General features: G+C 36.8%; 1 protein-coding gene across 1 annotated transcript; it reads left to right on the top strand.

The window, feature by feature from the left end:
- Positions 1-10,481: 10,481 nt before the first annotated feature.
- Positions 10,482-11,114, top strand: LOC113352983. The gene has a single exon (XM_026596719.1). The coding sequence runs from the start codon at positions 10,482-10,484 to the stop codon at positions 11,112-11,114; it is 633 nt and encodes a 210-aa protein (XP_026452504.1).
- The last annotated feature ends 6,939 nt before the right edge of the window (positions 11,115-18,053 follow it).

Genomic DNA, 18,053 nt, shown 5'->3' with positions numbered 1-18,053 from the left:
GAACCGATTCGAGTGAATCAAACCGTTTTTGCTTCAATTGTGTCATGTGTAGTTACATAAGATCTAAGCAATTGAACAAATCCCTAACTAGTTCATTTGAGTCATTTGAACTAGTTATGGTGAAGAATAATATGGAGGATATGAAAGTAATCATATGGATAACCATTTGGTTAACTATTGTTGAACCAAAAAATGTTAATGTTTGGGAACGGCTACATAAACCCAAAATTGGACATATCATTTGTGTGTAACAAGCTAAGTTTTCGATCCAACGGTTGAGAAATATTAGCTTGAATCTAATCAGGTTTTCATCTAACGGTGAATATTGAATGCTTTGTTACCAAGCTAACATTGATTGCAAACCCTGATTTGAAAGAATATATAAAGGAGAACTCTAGCACCTGGGAAACCTAATCCCCACACCTTACGTGTGATACTAGTTGCATAGCTAGAGTTGATTCTCCTTTAACCTTTGGTTTCTTCTTCTAAAACCAAGTTAACGACTTAAAGACTTCATTGGGATTGTGAAGCCAGAACGATACTACTTTTCTTGTAGTTGTGTGATCTGATATTGCATCTTCTATCGTTACGAGTACAATTGTAATAATTGACTCGAGATTTATATCTCCGATAAGCAAGATAGAAAAGTAATCACAAACACTTCGTCTCATCGTTTGTGATTCCACAATATCTTTTTTCGCTGCGTCGATTAGGATTAGTGTGAGGTGATTGATAATACTAGGCTATTCTTCGGGAATATAATTGGTTATTGTTCACCTTGATTTATCAAAAGACGGAACAAAACTCGTAGGTATATTCGTGGGAGACGGATTTATCTATTACCATAGACTTTTCTGTATGATACAGATTTGTTTATTAAAGTCTTCGAATTTGGGTCGTAGCAACTCTTAGTTGTGGGTGAGATCAGCTAAGGGAATCAAGTACGTAGAATCTTGTTGGGATCAGAGACGTAGGAGCATAACTGTACCTTGTATCAGTGTAAGATTGATTGGTGTTCAACTACAGTCCAGACCGAAGTTATTTTGGAGTAGGCTAGTGTCTGTAGCGGCTTAATACAGTGTGTGTTCAATCTGGACTAGGTCCCGGGGTTTTTCTGCATTTGCGGTTTCCTCGTTAACAAAATTCTGGTGTCTGTGTTATTTTTTTTCCGCATTATATTTTGTTATATAATTTAAATATCACAGGTTGTGCGTTGTTCAATCAATTAGAATATCCGACCTTTTGGTTGTTGATTTAAATTGATTGACACTTGGATATTGGTCTTTCGTACCATCCAAGTTATCTCTCTAGTATTTGATAAAGACTCGCATATTTTTATTTGCTTGAGTATATATCAAATCGAGAGATTGAGATTTTAACTCTTTGATATACTTTTTATCTAGATTGAGTCAGACTGTCTAGTTGATTCTCTAAAATGTACATTGGAGTTTGGCCATACATATTGCTAAGCGAAATATTGGGTGTGGTTGTTGTACCCACACTTTTCAGTATGTCTATAAACTTGAGCAAGATTTGTGCTTTTGTTTGCTTAGAGAAATTATAATGATTCACGTACCTTTCTTATCGTTCTTTTCTACCTAACTTGATCAGTGTTTAAGGTTCTTAAATGTTTAGGTTTGAAAATAATAGTTCGGGATGTTTGGACTACATGGTACACATACCAGGTATGCATAACATCATTTAAAATCAAAATCCAGGGGTTTAGGTACGCATAACCGTTTGCATACTGCTTCAGGATACGAAAATTCGTTTGCGAACCCGTATGCATACTTGACGTCAATATTCGGTAAATTTGTTTTGGTCGTAACTTCTTCATCCGAACTCGGAATGACCTCATTCTTTTTGCATTCTCTTCCTTTTTGAATTATATTCAAAATGGTGATGAGAAATACTAAATGTGAATGAGTTGAGGTTGGTATTTGTCCCGTATATTGTTTTTGAATGTTTTGCTCCGTTTCGTCGCACTTGTTCTACTGGACATGGGCACTTGGATTCTTGGAGTAATTCTCTTCTAAGCTCATTTGTAGATTTTATAAGAATGATGTTGGTGAATCAAAAAGAAGGAAATTCAAGAATGGGCATTAGTACGCATTGTTGTGGGATTCCTTAATGTTCACAATCATCTTATGTGAACTATGATGCATGGTCTTTAATGACTTTATATGTTCTTCTTTGTTAAGAAAATATTTTTATACGCCTTTGGTAACCATTCTTGGTGTAATTCTGTGCGAAAAAGATTGATTCTACCTTTGAAGGACAAAGATTGTTTTTGCAGTATTAATCTTTATGGTTTCATATATTGCAATTTGTTATGGGATTTCTGTGTTTGCGTCCGTGAACTTTGATTGCCCCATACTTTATCAAAAGTAAAGTCTTTCGTAAGTCGATATGCATGTATTGATAAAACAATGAATGGACTTTTGACAAATACAAAAGTTAAGCCTATTATGTTAATTATTGATGGAAGATGGGTTAAAATCTTTTGTTTACAAGGATTATGTCTATTGTATGTCATTCTGCAAATAGTGATGGAAAATAGAATGAATCCTTGTATATGCCGCAGTATTGATCATTCCCTGATCCATATCTTATGTACATACTGCAATTCTCCATAAGTTTTTCTTGTGTTGAGCATAAGACGATTGAGTTAATCATTCTTTTATGGTGAACTTAGTCGTAGCTCCGTAAGCTCTCTTATGTCGAGCATTTCCAACTAGATTAATCATAGATTCGTTTGTGGTTATTTTGGTTGTGTATTCCGATTAAATTAATCATGGGTTCTCTTGTGATTAGTTTAATCGAGAATTTTGGATATAGAAAATCATTTATTTATGGTTTTTGGTGTCCAATAAAATCCTTCTTTTCTTGTAAAAGTAAGGTCGCTTTTGTTGTTCTCTTGGGAATGACATCATATGGGGGAGATTTCTTAATTGAACTTGTGCTTAATTGCCAAATCTTTGTGGGGAGTGCGGCTGTGGAATATTATAGGGGTTATCTTGTATCTTTATAAACTCCTTGATGAATGCATTTAGATTTGGCTTTATGATTGCATCTAAATAAGATGATATATTTTGGCTTTCTTTTGGTCAAGAAATGTCTCTTTAGGAAATTTCATTAGGATCTCGTTCTTGTACTTTTGCCAATTTTATTGACAAAAAGGGGGAGAATTAATATGCAGTTCACACTACAAGTACATATGGTTTTCGGATCATTATGTAAGGGGGAGTGGTTTCCATGTGATATGGAGTATTGACTAAGGGGGAGTGATACATATCACCATAGTATTGTTGTTGAAGTTGTGATACAATTGAACTTTGACGTTGTGTAATGATACTATGACACTGTATAACAATGATTGAGAACTCTTATTTTCTTGTTGTTATAGCTACGGATTTTCAACAACGATGATGCTGAACTTACAACCTTTGGGATCATTGGAGTACTTGGAACTGACGAATATTTCAAGTAATGTTGAAGATTAGGCGTGTGGAATAGGAGCTACAAAAGTTAATTTATTTATTTTTTGTATTCCATATGTATTGATAGTTTTGTCACTAAAATTGACAAAGGGGAAGATTGTTAGAGTATTGCTCGGTCGAACTCGCATGCATTGCCATCTCAAGCATGTTTGTCAATGTTAGTGATCAAAACTATAAGTCTTGATTTCTAGTCTATTATAGCTAAGGTCTCGGACTAGGATAGAAAGTGTAGTTGAGCTCAAGAACTCCATGGCAATCATCATACAAGACGAAGGACTACTCAAGGAACCGGTGGAACTTCATCGACTAAAAGGTATGTGTATACTTGAACTTATCTATCACTCAAAAGTCTATTTATCTCATATCTTGAGATAAAAGTCGTTTTGCTATATAGACTTAGGTTATACACATTTGCTATTTCGAGCCGAGTTTATCTCGCCTATCTATTTCTCGAAATATGTGTTGGTAAGCTTTCTCTTTAGCCAAGTTCATCTTTACCTAGTGACAAAAGTCATGCCAAGTTTCAATCACTTTAAAAATTGCTTACTTTGACGAAAAATAGTTTGTGAATAACAACTATAGAATATCAACATCCTCTAAGAATGTTTCAATGATTGAAATGAGAGTTTAGATAATATAACCATTGGAGGATATAAGCATTATTGTGGAAACACATATATGTATAAGTCCTTATTCCTTGAACCGAAGTTTGCGAACTTTGTTGATCAAGAGAACCGGAATAGTTGCGTGAGCTAAGTCCAAGAACCCAGTCCGCGAACTGGCGGAAGTTCTCGACCCGAGAAATTATGCTGGAGTTTGTGAACTCCGTACGGGAAATGAAGTCCGCGAACCCAGTCCGCGAACTTGAGTAGGTTATATCTAAAAACGATGTTTGTGAACTTATTCTTATATAAACTAAGGAATGAAAATTGCATACCATGGCTATATAGTTCATGAACCGATTCGAGTGAATCAAATCATTTTTGCTTTGATTGTGTTTTGTGTAGTTACATAAGATTTCCTTGCAATTGAACAACTCTCTAACTAGTTCATTTGAGTTACTTGAACTAGTTATGGTGAAGAAGAATATGGTTGATATGAAAGTGATCATATGGCTAACCATTTGGTTAACTATTATTGAACCAACAAATGTACAAGTTTGGGTACGATTACACAAGCCTAGAAACATACATTTTATTTGTGTGTAACAAGCTAGTTTTCGATCTAACAGTTGAAATATATTAGCTTGAATCTAATCAGGTTTTCATCTAACGGTGAATATTGAATGCTTTGTTACCAAGCTAACATTGATTGCAAATCCTGATTTGAAAGATTATATAAGAGAGAACTCTAGCAACTGGGAAACCTTATCCCCCCACCTTATGTGTGATACTAGTTATGCTAAGCTAGAGTCAATTCTCCTTTAACCTTTGGTTTCTTCTTCTAAACTAGGTTAACGACTTAAAGACTTCATTGGGATTGTGAAGCCAGACCGATACTACTTTCTTGTAGTTGTGTGATCTGATCTTGTTGTTTCTATCGTACGAGTACAATTGTAATAATTGGCTTGAGATTGATATATCCGATAGGCAAGATATAAAAGTAATCACAAACACTTCGTCTCATCGTTTATGATTCTGCAATATCTTTTTTCGCTGCGTAGATTAAGATTATTGTCAGGTATTGATAATACTAGGTTGTTCTTCGGGAATATAAGTCCGGGTTATCAATTGGTTCCTGTTCACCTTAATTTATCAAAAGACGTAATAAAACTAGCAGGTATATTCGTGGGAGACGGATTTATCTATTACCGTAGACTTTTCTATGTGATACAAATTTGTTTATTAAAGTCTTCGACTTTGGGTCGTATCAACTCTTAGTTGTGGGTGAGATCAGCTAAGGGAATCAAGTACGTAGCATCTTGCTGGGATCAGAGACGTAGGAGCATAACTGTACCTTGGATCACTTTGAGATTGATTGGGGTTCAACTACAGTCCAGACGAAAGTTAATTTGGAGTAGGCTAGTGTCTGTAGCGGCTTAATACAGTGTGTGTTCAATCTGGACTAGGTCCCGGGGTTTTTCTGCATTTGCGGTTTCCTCGTTAACAAAATTTCTGGTGTCTGTGTTATTTCTATTCCGCATTATATTTAGTTATATAATTGAAATATCACAGGTTATGCATTGTATCGATCAATAGTGAAATCCAACCTTTGGTTGTTGATTGGATATTGATTGATCCTTGGATATTGGTCTTTGGTACCATCCAAGTTTATCTCTCTTGTATTTAATCGAGACTCGCAGATTGCTTGAGTAAGATTTAAATCAAGAGATAGAGATATTAACTCCTTGATATACTTTTTTTATTAAGATTGAGTCTGACTGTCTAGTTGATTCTCTTAAAAGTATATTAGAGTTAGTCCATACAGATTGCTAATCGAAATATTGGGTGAGGTTGTTAGACCCCCGCATTTTCACTTTAAATGGTATTTCCTTCTGCAAAGTGTGTAGAATCATTGATCATACTGGACCTCTTTGTGAGGAAAAAGAAGAAACTCCAAATAATACCATCTAGAAGACTCACCCATCTAATCTTAACAACTCTTATCCCTCTATTTCCTCATCACCTAATTCATCTGCCAATAAGTAGTCATCAACCCAATATCAAGAGAAGATCTTAGTCTGACTAAGATGTTGCTGAGGAATTTTCTATCAAGATGAGACTAGCACAAAAACAAATTGCTATCAAGAATAGTTCTGAAGAGTTGGATGGTCCTGAGGATTATGTCATTTTTTAAGCTGGTTTGTATCATATACCTTTTACTTCTCTAGCTTACTTAGTGGCTGCCCCGAATAATTGTTTGTCCGCCCTTAATAATCAGTGACGTGTCTACTACTTATTTGGTGGTTGTTGTCGGTCAGGGCTAAGACACGCGTCTGTTTTAGATTAGTCAACATTAGGGTTTTATCTTCCAATCATTTTTGTATTTAAGTGGTAATGAAACCCTATGGAAGAACTAAAAAAAAATTAATGAAGTTTGGGATGTTACGGCAGTAGTTTCTATTATCCGTTCAATTACCGTTTAAATTCCTGCCAATTACAGTTCGCTTCCATTAAAACTCACACTCGATATTACTAAGAACAATATAACTGGCATCAGATCCGTTCAGTCCTAGAATCATAATGGCTCAAACTTGCAAGGAGCTACAAGAAACTAACAATAGACAACAACATGAGATCGATACCTTATATTCTAAGGTAAACAATCTAGCTCTGCAACTCAGTACTATGTCTACCAAAGAGGATCTACAGTCGATGAAAGAAGATACTGAAAAAGGTTTTCAATCTTAGTTGGAATATTTTTTTTCTAATCGAGATCTCAACAAACATCAGAACGATGCTTCATGTTCAAATACTTGTGGATTTCATCCTAATTTTCACACTGGGGGTCGAGATTCTAATCAATTTCATCGAATGCCTAAGATCGATTTTCCTAGATTTGATGGTGAGAATCCAAAGAGCTGGATCCAAAAATGTGAGTACTACTTCCAGATGCACAACACCCATGAGCTACACAAAACCATAATGGCAGCTATTCATCTAGGCGGTAAGGCTAATAAATGGTATGATAACTTTTGTCTTAACAAAGTTGATATTCCTTGGCAATATTTATGTGATAATGTGTGCGCAAGATTTGAAAATCCTGCACATTATAATATAGTTGGCTTATTCAATAAATTGGCCCAACTTACTACTGTTGATGCTTATTTTGAAGAATTTGAGTATTACAAGGCTTTATTACTGGGTGTTCACCATGACTTTCCTGAGTCTTACTTCATTGCTAGCTTTATTGGAGGTTTAAAGGAGGAGCTCAGAATCTCAGTACTTATGTTTGATCCAAAAACCCTACTCCATGCCTTTTCACTTGCAAGAATGCAAGAAAAAACTCTTGTCATGCAACAAAAAGCCACCAAACCTGCACCCAAATTTTTCTCTTCTTCATTATCTACCACTAAATCATATTCTCCCACCATTACTTCACAGAAATCTCATTTTATTCCACCTACTGGTTCCACTTCAAACCCTACACCTGAAATCATCCAAAATTTACCTCTCAAGAGACTTACTCCAGAACAGGTACATGCTAGGAAAGCTCAAGGGTTATGCTTCAACTGTGATGAAGCTTACAAGAGGGGTCATATTTGTAAACAATAGTATTTATGTGTAATTATAGGGGAGGAAGCTGACGAAATTTATGACACTGGAGGAGAAACTACACATGAAACTGATGAAGAACCTCCACTTGAGAGTGATATGGAAATCTCCTTACATGCCTTGACTGGAAATCTCTCAGGGGACACCATCAGAATTCCTGGTTTTATTAAGTAAAAGTTATCTCCATATTGATTGATACTGGTAGCACACACAGTTTTATAGATTCTGCCTTAGCTGCAAGTTTACATTGTTCCATTGCTCAAACTGGTAATTTATTAGTTACAGTAGCAAATGGTGATAAAACTGTGAGTTATGGTATTTTCTCTCAGTTAGAATGGACTATGCAAGGCCACAAGTTTTGTGGTGATTTGAGACTCCTTCCTCTGGGTGGGTGTGACATTGTTTTGGGAGATGTTCTATTCAACCTATCAAAACTCTGCATTACTTTCAAATACAAGGGTAAGAAAATCACATTAACCGGTATTCAGGAGAAGTCTTCCCTAAGTATGATGAGTGGCTCTGCAGTCATTTTTTTCTTCAGAAACATAGTAATGGCATTGTGGGTCAATTATTCTCCATTTCTGGCTCCACTATTCCCCTCACCACCCCACCACCAATTACAAACTTACTCAATGAGTTCTCTAATGTGTGGTCAGAATACCTCTCAAGCCTAATTCTGAACCAGTGAATCTCAGACCTTATAGATGCCCTTATATCCAAAAGTCCATTGTTGAGAATTTGGTCAAAGAAATGCTCCATTCTGGCATCATACAACCAATTCACAGTCCATTTGCTTCCTCATTTCACTTGTCAAGAAAAAGGACAACACTTTGAGATTTTGTGTTGATTATAGGAAGTTAAACAACATCACTATTAAGGATAAATTTCCCATACCAATTATTGATGAGTTTTTGGATGAATTGCATGGCTCTAAGTTCTTTACTAAGATTGACTTAAAGTCTGGTTACCACCAAATCAGAGTCTTTCCTTCTGACATCCACAAAATAGCTTTCAGGACACATCATGGGCATTTTGAATTCAAGGTGATGGCATTTGTTCTTACTAATGCACCAGCTACTTTTCAAGCACTAATGAATAACATCTTTCAAGAACATCTTAGGAAGTTCATTCTTGTCTTCTTTGATGACATTCTGGTTTATAGTCCTTCATTATAACATCACTTGTTACACTTAAAAACAACATTGGAGCATTTAAGACTACATCAGCTGACAACAAACTTCTCAAAATGCTCCTTTGGCCAATCTAGTATTGAGTATTTGGGACACATTATTACAGGCAATGGGGTTATGGCTGATCCTGATAAGATATATGCCATGGTAGATTGTCCCATTCCTACTAACTTAAAAGCTTTGAGAGGATTTTTGGGCCTTACAGGGTACTATAGGAAATTTGTGCAGAATTATGGTCTCATTAGCAGACCACTTACTGAACTCTTGAAGAAGGATGCTTTCAGTTGGTTTCCTGCAGCAACTACAACTTTTCTTCATCTCAAGAAAGCAATGACAACTACTCCTGTTTTGGCTTTGCCTGATTTTACTAAACAGTCCATCTTTGAAACTGATGCTTGTGACTTAGGCATTGGTGTTGTACTTATGCAAGAGGGTAGAGCTATAGCTTTTTACAGTAAGCCACTTGGTCTCAGATCTGCTGCCTTATCCACTTATGAGAAAGAGTTATTAGCAATTGTTCAAGCAGTAACTAAATGGAAGCACTACTTACAAGGTCACCATTTCATTATAAACACTAATCCTCAAAGAATACATTACTTCCTAGAGCAAAAGATTTCTACAACATTGCAGAAGAAATGGCTTATGAAACTTTTAGGTTTTGATTATGAAGTAAAGTATAAAAAGGGTTCAGAGAACAAAGTAGTTGATGCCCTCTCTAGAAGACCTCATCTGGCTGTCTCATGCAATTCCATCTCACTATCAAAACTTGCTTGGGAAAAAGAACTCATTGCTAGCTATGCTGATGATCGTCAAGCCCAAAATCTTATTACTCAGCTCTCTATTACTCCTCAAACTACCACTCCCTATTCCTATGAAAATGGAGTATTGGGGGTACAAAAACAGGCTTTATGTTGGCAGCTCTTCTACAACAAAATCCAACATTCTTCACTCTCTACACTGCTCAGCTGTTGGTGGCCATTCTGGTATGCAATATACTTATATTAGAGCTAAATCTTTTTTTTTTGGCCTGCCATGAAGAAGGATATCCTTCTATATGTTTCAACTTGTGATGTGTGTCAAAGGAATAAAGCGGAAAACACATTTCCAGATGGCTTACTTCAGCCACTTCCCATTCCAGATCATGCTTGGCAACACATTTCAATGGATTTCATTGAGGGCTTACCAATGAGTGAAAGGAAATCAGTCATTCTGGTGGTTGTTGACATATTAACAAAGTATAGACACTTCATTGGCCTCCACCACCCATTCACTGCTTCTTCTGTTGCCTGGGAATTCATTTCCCAGATTTTTAAGCTTCATGGTCTGCCATCTTCAATTGTATCTGACAGAGACAAGATATTCACTAGCAACTTTTGGCAAGACCTTTTTCAAGCTCTTGGCACTCAACTACATCTCAGTACAGCTTACCATCCACGGACTGATGGTCAAACTGAGAGGGTAAATTCTTGTCTTGAAAGTACTTGAGATGCATGTGTGGTCACCATCCCAAAAAATGGCACACATGGCTTCCACTTGCAGAATGGTGGTATAACACCAATTACCACACCAGCTTGAAGATGTCTCCATTTCAAGCGTTATATGGCTATCTTCCACCACATTTAGCTTTTCCTTCCACTGCTACCGCTTCTGTTACTGAAGTTGAGTCTTATTTGAAGCAAAGAGATGAAGTGCTTGCCTTACTCAAGGATGCTCTACATAAATCTACAACCATATTTGAAGTTTTATGGTTGAAGTTTTATGCTGACCAAAAGAGGACTGATAGGGTATTCTCTGTAGGGGACAAGGTTTATCTGAAACTACAACCATATAGACAGGCATTTGTGGCTCTCAGAAGAAATTTAAAGCATGCTGCAAAATATTATGGCCTATTTGAGATCATTAAGAAAGTTGGTCTAGCTGCTTACAAAGTACAACTGCCAGCAGAAGCAAGAATTCATCCTGTCTTCCATGTATCACAACTGAAGCAGCACATTGGTACCACTCACATTCCTTCTCCTTCCCTGCCCACCTTGGATACAGATGGCCAGTTTCTTGTCATTCCTGCAGCTGCTCTTGCTTCCAGGATAATTTTCAGTAATGGGCTCTCTGTGCCTCAACTACTAATTCAGTGGACCAACACTTCACCCGCAGATGCTACATGGGAGGATGCTAAACACATTGCTCACCATTTCCCTAAGTTCAATCCTTGAGGACAAGGATCTGCTGATGGGAAGGGTGTTGTCATATACCTTTTACTTCTCTAGCTTACTTAGTGGCTGCCCCGAATAATTACTTGTCCGCCCTTAATAATCAGTGACGTGTCTACTACTTATTTGGTGGTTGTTGTCGGTCAGGGATAGGACACGCGTTTGCTTTATATTAGTCAACATTAGGGTTTTGTCTTTCACTCATTTTTGTATTTAAGTGGTAATGAAACCCTAGGAAAGAACTAAGACTGAATTGATGAAGTTTGGGTTGTTGTGGCAGTAGTTTCTATTATCCTTTCAATTATCGTTTAAATTCCGACCAATTACAGTTCGCTTCCATTAAAACTCACACTCGATCTTACTAAGAATAGTACAGTTTGCAATAACCCATCAGTGAGGATATCCCAACCACAAATACTGAAGCCATTGCTTGTCAAAAGAAGCATAGGAAAATTCTTGACAAAAACAGAGCTAAGGATAATATGATGAGGAAAAAAGGTATTAACATCAAGGATGTTGGTAGGAAAAATCACTCTACTCCAGATAATGGACAAGGGAACAATATCAATCCTGACAGCATCTTTCCAAAAATCAAACCTTTTATTCCCAGCTTCTTTGATACCATACCTTCTTTATCTGACATCCAAGACCAAATCAACACTGAATTCAACAACCAGAAAAAACTCCTTTGGGAAAAAAGAAAGAAAGAATCCAAACTCAAGGTTGTTGACACTGCTAGTCAACCTCAACAAATTGAACCAAAAAGGAAACTTCATGCTCTGTCTTCCACTCATGAAAACCCTCCTCTCCAATGGGACCATATCCACCCCTCTAAGAGGAACAACACTCAAGTCATGCATATGGAAGAAGATCATCTGACCAACTTGACTACTAGCAACCTTGGGGGAGCTAACCCATTCCAAAGTCTCAAGGTACAGATCTACACTCATATTAAAATGATAATTATCCTGCAAATTTATTTCAGCATACATGGTTTAATTATAATAAACTTTGTTATACTTAAATATTCTTCTTATAGAATCAACAAGATACATAAACATCAGTACATATGATACATCATTCTTATTTTCTTTTATCCTAGTGTTTCTTACTTCTGGCAATTCTTTTCTATCATGACATGGAACTGTCAAGGTCTAGGAAAACCAAATACAAGTAGACATCTGAATAATATGTTGCACAAACATAATCCTGACATTTTTTTCCTATCTGAAACTAAACAACAAACCAATAACTTAAAAGCTATTCTTAGCAACGTAGGAGTCACTAACTTCTGGTTTATTGAACCTAAAGGAAAAAATAAAACTGCTGGAGGACTTGTTTTAGCTTGGAAAATAAATTTAAATGTTACTATCCAAGATTTCTCTAATTGTTAGAGCATAGCTCGGTCGACCTCGCATGCGTTGCTATCTCAAGCATGTTTGTCAATGTTAGTGATCAAAACTATGGGTCTTGATTTCTAGTCTACATAGCTAAGTCTCGAACTAGGATAGAAAAGTGTAGTTGAGCTCAAGGACTTCATAGCGATTCATCATACAACAACGAAGATCTACTCAAGGAACCGTGGAACTTCATCAATAAAAAGGTATGTGGAGACTTGAACTTATCTATCACTCAAAATTCTATCTCTTCTATCTCCTACTTCTTATGAGACAAAAGTCGTATGCTATATAGACTGGATCATACACATTTGATATTTCGAGCCGAGTATATCTCGCCTATCTATATCTCGAAATCATGTGTTAGTAAAGCCTTTCGCTTTGATCGGGTTTATTCGTGATCTTTATGAAATGGTATCATTGGTATGGAATTTGTGCCTTCCGAACAACAATTGGATGATATTCTCACCAAACCCTTAGACACTGCAACTTTTCAACACTTGCGGCAGTCTATTGGTGTTATTTTGGATCATTAAACCGTTTCATTGACCCTTGCCCCTATGCTTATCCTTATACTTTGGGCAATTGAGTCTGAAACTCCAGTAGGTACTTTCCAGTTCAGTTTCTATAGGATTGTTGTTATATTTTTAGTATCTCTTTTGTGTTTCCAAATCCTTCTTTTCTTTCGAAATTAAGGTCGCTCTTGTTGTTCTCTCGGGAATGACATCAAATGCGAGAGAGTTCTTTTGAACTTGTGCTTAATGGTAATATCTTGCGGGCTGGCGGATGTGGAATTTTATAGGGGTTATCTTTATCTCAAAACTCCTTGATGAATGCATTTAGCTTCGGCTTTATGATTGCATCTAAATTAAGTTGGTATGTATTTCTTCTTTTAGTCTATGAAACATCTCTTCTCGGAAATTTCATTAGGAACCCGTTCTTGTACCTTTGCCAATTTTATTGACAAAAAGGGGGAGAATTAATGTGTAGTTCTACTACATATACATATGGTTTTCGGATCATTTTGTAAGGGGGAGTGGTTTCCATGTGAGATGGAGTATTGACTAAGGGGGAGTGGTACATATCACCATAGTATTATTGTTAAAGTCCTTATGCAATTGGACTTTGATGTTACATAATAATACTATGTCACTGTATAATGATGATCGAGAGTCTTGATTTCTCTCATTGTTATAGCTACGGATCTTCAACAACGGTGATGCTAAATTTACAACCTTTGGGATCATTGGAGTACTTGGAAGGACGAAGATTTCAAGGAACGTTGAAGATTAGACTATGGAATAGGAGCCACTAAAGTTTATCTTTTTTGTATTCCGTATGTATTAATAGTTTTGTCACTAAAATTGACAAAGGGGGATATTGTTAGATCATAGCTCGGTCGACCTCCCATGCGTTGCTATCTCAAGCATGTTTGTCAATGTTAGTGATCAAAACTGTGAGTCTTGATTTCTACTCTACATAACTAAGTCTCGGACTAGGATAGAAAATTGTAGTTGAGCTCAAGGACTTCATGGAGATTCATCATACAACGACGAAGATCTACTCAAGGAACCGTGAAACTTCATCAACAAACAGGTATGTGGAAACTTAAACTTATCTATCACTCAAAAGTCTATCTCTTCTATCTCCTACTTCTTATGAGACAAAAGTCGTATGCTATATATACTGGATCATACACATTTGATATTTCGAGCCGAGTATATCTCGCCTATCTATATCTCGAAATAATGTGTTGGTAAAGCGTTTCGCTTTGATCTGGTTTATCTTCACCTAATGACGAAAGTCATAATGTTTCAATCACTTTGAAAATCGCTTTGACGAGAAATAGTGTAACAACTATATAACGTCCTCTAAGAATGTTTCAATGGTTAGAATGAGAGTTTAAGTCTATATAATCAATGATGGATATAAGCATTGTGTGGAAACACATATGTGCATAAGTCTTATTCCTTAATCCGAAGTTTGCGAACTTTGTTGATTGAGAGAACCGAAGGAATTGGCTTTGTTGATTGAGAGAACCAAAAAAATCGTTTGCGTGTTTAGTCCTCGAACTCAGTCCGCTAACCTAGTCCGCGAACTGGCGGAAGTCTCCTTGCGGATATTTTCTACTGAATTTGGAAAACTCTGCCGGTTGTCTTAAGTCCTAGAACTTGTTTCCGTACTTGAGTGGGTTATGATCTAAAGATGTGCTCTGAACATGAAACTTAAATTACTAAGGAATGCAGTATGCAAACCGTGGCTATAAAGTTCATGAGCCGATTCAATCGAATTGAATCGAATCATCTTTGTTTCAATTGTGTCTTGTGTAGTTACATAAGATCTCATAGCAATCGAACAACTCTCTAACTAGTTCATTTGAGTCAATTGAACTAGTTATGGTGAAGAAGAACAAGGTTAATATGAAATGCTCATATGGTTGATCTTTTGGGTTACTATGTTGAACCGACATACACGTATACATTTGGGCACGGGTTTCACAAACCCAGTAAACGTATATCTCAAGTGTGTGTGACAAGCTAAGTTTTCGATCTAATGGTTGATAAATATTAGCTTGAATCTAAATCAGGTTTTCATCTAACGGTGAATATTGATTGCTTTGTAACTAAGGCAAAACCCTGATTTGAAGACTATATATATGAGACATCTAGCATTGGGAAAAACTAATTCCCACACGTCTGTGTGATACTAGTGCGCTCGCTAGAGTCGATTCTCCTCTAACCTTTGGTTTTCTTCTTTAAAACCAGGTTAACGACTTAAAGACTTCATTGGGATTGTGAAGCCAGAACGGTACTACTTTTATCGTAGTTGTGTGATCTGATCTTGCATCTTCTATCGTACGAGTACAATCTTTGATTGGCTTGATATCGTGAGAGTTCTCCGATAGGCAAGATAAAGAAGTCACAAACATCTCCATCTCACTGTTTACGATTCCACGACGTCCTCTTGTGTATTCAAGTAAGACTGTTGAAAGGTGATTGATTAATCTAGGCTGTACTTCGGGAATATAAGATCGGATTATCAATTGGTTCTTGTTCACCTTGATTTCATATCTTAAGACGGAACAAAAACCTAGGGTTTTTCTGTGGGAGACAGATTTATCCTTTGATAGACTTTTCTGTGTGAGACAGATTTGTTTATTATCAAGTCTGCGATTTTGGGTTGCAGCAACTCTTGGTTGTGGGTGAGATCAGCTAAGGGAATCAAGTGCGCAGTATCCTGCTGGTATCAGAGGCGTAGGAGTACAACTGTACCTTGAATTAGTGGGAGACTGATTGGGGTTCAACTATAGTCCAGTCCGAAGTTAGCTTGGAGTAGGCTAGTGTCTGTAGCGGCTTAATACAGTATGTATTCAATATGGACTAGGTCCCGGGGTTTTTCTGCATTTGTGGTTTCCTCGTTAACAAAATTTCTGGTGTCTGTGTTATTTCATTTTCCGCATTATATTGTTTATCTTTATAATTGATATAATACAGGTTGTGTGTTAAAGTTTAATCGATTAGAGATACGACCTTGTGGTTGTTGATTTCATTGATTAACACTTGGACATTGGTCTTTGATACCGTCCAATTTATTCCTTGTATTTGATAAAGACTCGCTATTGTTTTTAGCTTGAGTAAAAATCAAATCAAGAGAGAGATATTAACTCCTTGAGATACTTTCATCTAGATTGAGTCTGACTGTCTAGTTGATTCTCTAGCAAAGTATTTCGGAGTTAGTCCATACAGATTGCTAAGCGAAATATTGGGTGGTGTTGTCAGACCCCCGCTTTTTCACTAATAACCATATTAGTGCTACTTTTTACTCTAGTACAGGAGACCCTTGGCTTTTCACAGGTTACTATGGCAATCCCTACACTACTCTAGATAAACTCCATTCTTGGAAAATGATTGAAAACACTAGTAAACACAATAACCTTCCTTGGCTGGTAATGGGAGAATTAAAATTTATTTTGCATGATCATGAAAAATTTAGTCAACATGCTATCAATTCATGTGAAGCTAACATTTTTTTGGAAAAAGTGGAAGAATCCAATCTTACTGACTTGGGTTACACTGAGTGTCCATTCACTTGGACTAACAGAAGACTGAGAACTCAACTTACAGAACAGAGACTAGATAGGGCTTAGCTACTAAAGACTGGTTAGACTTATTTCAAAACTCAACAGTTTCTAATCTTCCTGTTATTGGCTCAGATCATAACCCAATCATTCTCAATACCAATCCTAATTGGAAACATGGCCATATCCCATTCAAATTCTTTGGTCCTTGGTTGTAACATAAACATTGCAAAGACATCATAACTGAATGCTGGAAGACAAAACATAAAGGCCCACTTGCTATCAAGATTGCAAGAAAACTAAGAGACATCAAAGTTAAACTCAAGATTTGGAACAAAGAAGTTTATGGTAATATTAAGACTAATCTTGAGAAATGTCTCCAACATTTGGAATGGATCACCAAAAATCAGTATGAAAATTCCAAAGGGCATGACATCATAGAAGCCAAGAAAGCAGTTGAGCACTGGCAGAATGTGCAAGAATGTTTCTGGAAAACCAAAACCAGAGATCAACTCATAAAGTTAGGGGACAGAAACACCAGCTTTTTTCATGTTTCTACCAAGAAAAGTTACAGAAGAAACAAGATTGTCTCCATTCAATAAGAAGATGGCACCTGGCTTCATAATAGTAAGGAGATTGCTACATGCTTTACCAACCACTTTGCTCATATGGCCACTGCTGAACCAATTCTCATCATCAACCTCATCCCTACTTCTGTCACTAACGTTGAGAATACTAATCTCCTAAAGACTCCTGATGCTACTGAGATAAAGTTTATCCTCTTTGGCATGACAGGGGACAAAGCTCCAGGACCAAATAGTTTTCCACCAAACTTTTTCCAGGCCAATTGGGAGATAGTTGGTGAGGACCTAATTAACATGGTTCAGAACTTATTCACTTCTGGGTTCCTCCTAAAAGAGATGAACTCCACCTTTATATCCCTCATCCCAAAAACTGAGAATCCCATTATACCCTCTCAATTCAGACCCATATCTCCATGCAATACTACCTACAAAATAATATTCTAGGCCAAAGACTTAAACCCTTTCTTCCCAAACTCATCTCCCCATTTCAATCTGCTTTTATCCATGGCAGGCAAATCTCTGACAATATTGCCATAGCCCATGAGCTTATACATCATGTGAACACCAGGAAAGGGAAAAAAGGAGTTAATGGAACTATGGGCATCAAGATTGATATGGACAAAGCCTTTGATAGGGTCAACTAGGAATTTCTCAACAAAATTATGCTTCAAGTGAGCTTTAGCATTCAATGGTGCAACTTAATACAACAATGTATCTCCACCACCAACCTTGTTGTTTTGGTCAATGGCTCCCCTGGCACCTTTTTCAATCCTGCTAGAGGTCTCAAACAAGGAGACCCCTTATCCCTATACCTATTTCTATTCTGCATGGAAGATCTCTCAAGATATCTTTTATTTGCAGAATCCCAAGGTCTTATTCATGG

The sequence above is a fragment of the Papaver somniferum genome, chromosome 1 (genome assembly GCF_003573695.1).
Source record: "Papaver somniferum cultivar HN1 chromosome 1, ASM357369v1, whole genome shotgun sequence".
Taxonomy (NCBI): Eukaryota; Viridiplantae; Streptophyta; class Magnoliopsida; order Ranunculales; family Papaveraceae; genus Papaver; species Papaver somniferum.
The sequence above is the reverse complement of the archived record's forward strand: the minus strand, read 5'-3'. Positions and strand labels throughout refer to the sequence as shown.

What these genes read in the sequence shown, in the direction of transcription:
- LOC113352983 (XM_026596719.1), top strand. Translation starts at nt 10,482, where the DNA reads ATGTCTCCATTTCAAGCGTTATATGGCTATCTTCCACCACATTTAGCT.